Below are 6,482 nucleotides of genomic sequence, written 5' to 3'. Positions count from 1 at the left end.
GAAGTGAGGTTCTTACCCACGAAAGCTTATGCTCCCAATACTTCTGTTAGTCTCAAAGGTGCCACAGGACCCTCTGTTGCTTTTTACAAATATGGCTTTTGTAAGTTTCACTCACACAGCTCTGTCCATCACCCAATCCCTGATTCAGCAGTGATAGAGGTGGCTTTCCAAATGGCTTCTACTCCAGAAAATAATTCTATTACCTCATGAACACATTGCTCTTGGAGAAAGATTGAAGAACTTTTTTCCTCCTGTGCAGATAACACTTCAGACATATGAACTCTCCAATTAGGAAGGGACTGTCCATAGAGCCCCTAGACACTGCTCCTCTGGATTTTCCTGTCTTCTTTCCTTCCTCAGAACTCAAACAACAAGCTTGACCAGACAGTGACAAGTCTCATTGGCTAGGAACTATTGTTCCAAATCCAGCAAAAGAGGCAATTTCCCCTGCCCCCTACACTTTGTGGGGGGGGGAGGGGGGGAGTGAGGTGAAAAAGAGAGGTTTGCCTTGTTCTGGGCCTTTCCAGATTGAATCTAGAGCTAGGCAACATTTTTTTTCAGTGAATGCATTTTTCAGGGCACCGAAACTTTATTGAATTTGGCCAAATTGTTTCAGGCACAAAAAAAGTTAAAGATTCAGAAATGTCCAAATGAACCATTTTGAATTGATATTTTCTAAACAAAATGTCTATTTGAAATTAAATTTTTGTTTGACAAGAAAAACAAAAAATATCTTTTTTTTTTTTTTTGGTTTGAAATTAACCAAATTTTTGTTCCAGATTTTTTTGGTTCAACCACCAAACCAAAACATCTGGATTCTCTGTAACTCTCTGTAACTTGAAGTCTTTAAATTATGATTTGAGGTCTTCAGTAACTGAGCCAGAGGTTCTGGGTCTATTACAGAAGTGGCCTGCAATGTGCAGGAGGTCAGATTAGACGAGGATCATGATAGTCCCTTCTGGCCTATGAGTTGTTGAGCTGGGGACATTATCCATCCAAAAGTTATACATGCAGCTTATTTTCCGCCCCCCCCCCCCCCCCCCCCCGAGAAGATGGTTTTCAGGCTAACTCCAGAATTTGATCTCAATAGAAATTTTGCTTTTCACTTGTATCAGTCAATTTTCTGACCTGTTCCTGTCCTACACTCTATCACAACTTGGAAAAACAGTTGCATACTTTGTATGAGACCAACGAGGTGAAATTTGACTTGCACCATACACAACCTTGAAGGAAGAGAGGTCTTTGAGAGAGGGTACAAAGCTTTTAAGTCCACTATGATAAAATTTCTCTCTCATATGTGTATGGTGACTATGAGAGGATAAAGTAAATGATCAAGCTACAAATTATGCAATAAGGATTTCCTCTGCAGGGGTAAAAGCACACAGTACCAAGACAATGCTGTCCTGTGTGTAGTATGTCATATCTTTCAAATAGATCTGCAGTATAACTGTTTTAGTTGTCAGCACATTCCTCTTCTAAGTGCTATGAGACAGATGCATCAGACCAAGCCAAAAGCAGCTTTTTGATGAAGGGCACTCTAGTCTTCCTTTGCTCTCTTTCAGTAAACATACTGGTATTTTTAAATATATAAAATATATTAAAATGTTTCTGATACTTCATGGAGTCAGTCTGAGTTGGACATTTTTGTACTCCCCATTGATGAGGGAAATTTCCTACTACTTGCTGCTTCCCATCAGCGCAGGAGTGGTGGATCAGCTGGTATGTACTTTGGAAGGGATAATAGTGAATAAGTTAAAGTAATTGTACTTTTTTTCTCACTATTGTTTTTGTGTGTGTGTGTGCGCTTGTATTGCATGTTCCTTTGATGTATGTGTCGTTCCTGTCATTAAGAATAGGATTAATCTGAGACAAGTGAATTATTGGAAAAAATGTTCTTTAAGAATGACTGTTTTTTCATGTTTTTAAATTAATTTTTATCCTGTCTTCCTTGTATACTTAGTCGATGTTAACAGGGATTTTTGTCAGTCGTTTGAATTTTTTCCTCTCAGATCACTGTTTTGTATTCTAGAACCACAAAATATTATTGTAATCATGTCAGTTGATCTCCTTGGCAAAACTGTAGGGTTTTCTTCTCTCTAGGCCAAACTGTGATTTTCTTGCTCACATTGAATATTATCTGACTGCATATATAGCCCCATTGATTTCACTGGGAATCTGGGATTAATAGGGAAAGATATTCATTGTTAATAAAAGTATCACAATCTGCCTCTCTGGTAGTACTGGGCAGAAAAAGTAACCCATAACATAGAAGCATCTACCCTTCCTTTCCCAGCACCCCTTCCATCTCTACTGCTTCTTAGCTTCCCAGTTGAAGTTGTCTTAGTTGTAGTGCAAAAGCAGGAGGGCAACTCCTGTAGCTTATAGTAGCCATAATTTTTAATTATCCTTGGACTCCCCAGGCTTTAGAAAAGCCTAAAATTAAAAGGGAAATGTAAACAAATATTTATTTTGCAACAGCTCTCTTCCTTCCTCTGGTACAGGTAACTACTGCTCATTCCGGAAAGATCACATTTTACATATATTTTTTTAACAGACTTGGGCAACTTGCTACAATAGCTGGGATAGACCAATCTGATTTTGGTTTGTTGGGCCATCCCCAAATGAATTCTACTGTCAGCAAACCTGCTATTATACAAAAGGAGAAATCATATGAAGAAGAAAGACAAGAACAAACACAGAATAGCAAAGTAAGTGTGTGTGGGGGAAATCGGAAGAATAATTGTGGCAATATACAGTAATTCCTCACTTAACATTGTCCTGGTTAACGTTGTTTCATTGTTACGTTGCTGATGTATTAGGGAACAGGCTAGTTTAAAGTTGCGCAATGCTCCCTTATAATGTTGTTTGGCAGCTGCCTGCTTTGTCCACTGCTTGCAGGATTCTCTGGAAGAGCAGCCCCTCCTTGTGGAGATTAGAACCAGGGGGGGCCGGCAGTCCTCCATCAGCTCCCCTAAATTCCCTGTAAGGTATGTGGCTCGGCAGCTGCCTAGCAACAGTCCCTCCCCCCGCGGTGCTGCTCCTGACTTGCCCTCTGCTTTGGAGCTGCTCCCGGGAGCTTCCTGCTTGCTCGGGGAGGGTGGGAGAGGGGTGCTGATATCAGGATGTTCCCCTGCTCCTGACCCCCTCCACCCCCCCTGCTCCATACCCCGTCTCCACAAAGCGGAGGAGGGGGACAGGGCTCCGGGACAGAAAGGAGGGAGCTTGCTGGAAGCTTTTGCTTCCTGTCTGATCTGCTTAAAAGGGCAATGTACTTGAAGTGCGGTCAGTGTACTTAAAGGGGCAATGCACGTCTCTCTTTCTCTCTCGCTCTCTCACTCACTCTTGTATGCCCCCCCTGAGCACTTTGGAAAGTCAGCGCATGTGCTGTCAGGAGGAGGGAGTGGTGCGCTCCAGCTGGATAGCATGGGCTCATCATCATGTTCAGTTTTTGCAGGGAAGTGTTTGCAGCTACTTCCCTGCATCTATTGTATTTCCTCCCTCCTGCCTCAGTCCATGCTGCCTTGTAGAGTGTGAGGCTACATTAACAACAGCGTATTAACCCTTGAGGGCTCGGCCGAGTGCCACTTCATCATTTAGCAGCAAGGCATTCCCTGAGAAATATTCCACCCTTTTACTCCACCACCTCAACCAAGCTTCACAATCATTCATTGCTGTGTACAATATTAAACTGTTTAAAACTTTTGAGTCGTTGGACTAAATCCAGAGTCAGGAGCCCTTCAGTAAGAACATCCATTCTAAAACTGTGCAGATCTGGGGGCTGTAAGCTTGAGTGTTCCAGAGGATCTTAACTGTGAGGTTAAAAAATGAGTGGGTATCCAAAACCTTGTCTACCCCAGAAAAATTTGCTTTGCTACAATATCATTGTAACCCTCTTCTAGCATGCTTGTAACACACTTCGCATCCACATTAAAAGTACTCCAAATGGTTTACTGCAGGACACTGTGGAATTATGAGGACTGGTCTACACTCTCTGACTAAATCAAATCAGTTTTAATATTAGTTAAGCTGAATGAGCTTTAAAACTAGTTGGAGTGTTACTGTAGATGAGGATCTTGTTGCTAGAATTGTTTTTGTGACTGATTTAGTTGTGGTTCTGGCCTCTGGAGCCTCATCTATGCTGTCTCCAACTGATTTTAAAGCTGGTTTGAATCTTTTTTTGAAACTTAACCCATTATAGGAAGGCCTGATTATTTTTCCTTCCCTCCTCTCTCTCTTCCCCCCCCCCCCCCGGGCTAAATGTATGTTCGTTTTTATCTGAACATTTTCACCCTGGAGGGTGTTAGTGCCGATGTGACTGCAGACTAACTGAAGGGTTCATCTAATCTTTCCACTGCTGTCCACAGTACACCAGTGGCTGCGGAAAATCTCCCACCATGAGCTGCTATTGAGAGCTAGAGATTATTATTTGTATTACCATGGCAATGAGGAGCCCCAGTCATGGACCAGGACATGATTGTGCTAGTGGCTGTACAAACACAGAACAGATTGTGGGATAGGTACTAAGAAGGCATTGCAATTTAAATACACCTCTACCCCGAAATAACGCTGTCCTCAGGAGCCAAAAAATCTTACCGCGTTATAGGTGAAACCGCGTTATATCGAACTTGCTTTGAGTGCGCAGCCCCTCCCCCCCCCGGAGCGCTGCTTTACCGTGTTATATCCGAATTCATGTTATATCGGGCCGCGTTATATTGGGGTAGAGGTGTAATTTAGGACAACACTAGTGTGGACACAAGGCAAGCCTGTAATGGTTCTTAAATAATTCCGCATGACTAGTTTGGCTTTATTAACTCATATGTGCTTTAACTGGTTCAGTGCAACTGGTTCAATTTTAAGCTGTAGACAAGGCCCAAAATAAATGGGGCAAGCGAAACTGTTGTACCGGTAATATGTCTATTTCTTCTACACTGGTTTTCCCTAACCACTCTCAGTATCACCCTCCTTCCTAAATTGAATTTTCTGGAAAAAGTAAAGGATGTTCTAAAAATGTACCCTCATCCAAAGTTGACTGTGTAATAGTACAGTAAATTAAATTAGTGGTTTCCTGGCTTCATTAAGAAATTTTGATTTTATTTTGAATCTTTTTTGCTTCAGAATGTTGGTGAAGACATCAAAGTTTCTCTTCCAGGCCTCATCCATTCTCAGGTCCTTGTGAATACCTGTGCCATTCCCAGAGAAATACAAGAATTTCAGGTCACTGTTCAACAGCAGCAAGGTTTATTGGGAGAAACCGAAGCTCAAATAGATAATCAAAGAAAGGAAGAGGAAACATCCAAAAATAGCAGGCCATCATCCTCTGAGAAGAGCGTCAAATTAAGTGAACAGACAAAAGGTCATTCTTCAAAGCAATCAGCTACTAGTCAGTGTTCATTCTCTGATTCCAATGTAAATCTGAAGAGTAAGGGTAGCAAAACATTCAGTGCCACTTCTAGTGAAGACAGCCAAAACTGTTCCTCAAAAAAACACATCTACAGAACAAATGAAACTGGAATTGCAAATGTTGCAGTCCGAGGAGATCAAAGTAAACACCAAACAGCAGATCATTCTAGAAATGACACAGAAGGATTTGATTCTGAAATACAAGAAAGTATCCATTCCATGAAAAGCATTTGAAATGAGTCTAAAAAGAAAGTTCAGATTGTTTTCCACATGTGTAGAATAAAAAATGTCCATAGTTTTTTTTGTTTTTTTTTGAGAGAGAGAAATGTATGCTTTGAAAACTTTGTAAAACTTTTCACACTCTTTACTGTTTCTGTTTCATATAACCGTAATCTTTTTTTCATTACACAGTTTTTAGCAAAACCAAATGAAACATCAACAGAATGGTACCTGTCAATGTTGTCTGAGTTTAGAAAGGCAGTGATGTGATGCAGAGGGGTGTTTGATTTGCTGTGCAGTACAAATGAATATAGATTTATTAAATAATAAAGTTTTAAGCAAATAAAATGAATGAGACAGTACTAATTATGATTTGCATTTTCAGTTGATCATATTTCAAACCATTGTTTAGTTGTAATTACATATCCATTGGTGCCTAAGACAATATGGTATATTCTCCCTTCATTGTTTATGCATAGCTCCCATTATTATTGGGAAAATCAAGGGTGAGTCTAAACCCCTTGCTAGTTAATATTGTTTATTAAAGTATGTTCTTGTTTCATAGTTATAGACACAATAGTGGTTTTGTATATCTTTGACAGTAACACGTGAATTGAAATTACAGTAATTTTATTTAAGTGATTTGTTTTCTTCTTTTTTATTATAGAATGTAAGCCATAACTCTTACTGGCTCAACTGAAAATGTCAAGCATTTTTGTTGTTTTCAGACAGTGGAGTGTATCTCTATTTAATCAGCCTATATTAGGTACAGTGATTCTGTTTTTGTATTAAGACAGTTATTGATTGCATTCAATCACTAGCATGTCCCACTTGAAATTTTAGTTTCTGAGATGGTGATGGTT

At 40.1% G+C, this 6,482-nt stretch overlaps 1 protein-coding gene across 2 annotated transcripts in view; it reads left to right on the top strand.

The window, feature by feature from the left end:
* Nucleotides 1–5,702, top strand: part of CEP78 (centrosomal protein 78) — a 49,089-nt gene extending 43,387 nt beyond the window's left edge. For both annotated transcript variants that reach the window (XM_024205282.3, XM_024205265.3), the window contains exons 15-16: nt 2,555–2,708; nt 5,116–5,702. In XM_024205282.3, the coding sequence (XP_024061050.1) occupies nt 2,555–2,708; nt 5,116–5,634 (673 nt within the window). In that variant the 3' untranslated portion in view covers nt 5,635–5,702. The remainder of the gene's footprint in view (nt 1–2,554; nt 2,709–5,115) is intronic.
* The last annotated feature ends 780 nt before the right edge of the window (nt 5,703–6,482 follow it).

This window comes from Terrapene carolina, unplaced genomic scaffold (assembly GCF_002925995.2).
Source record: "Terrapene carolina triunguis isolate 2854851 unplaced genomic scaffold, T_m_triunguis-2.0 Scaffold113, whole genome shotgun sequence".
In the NCBI taxonomy this organism is placed as follows: Eukaryota; Metazoa; Chordata; order Testudines; family Emydidae; genus Terrapene; species Terrapene triunguis.
Note: the sequence above shows the minus strand (reverse complement) of the source record. Positions and strands in the feature narration are given on the sequence as shown.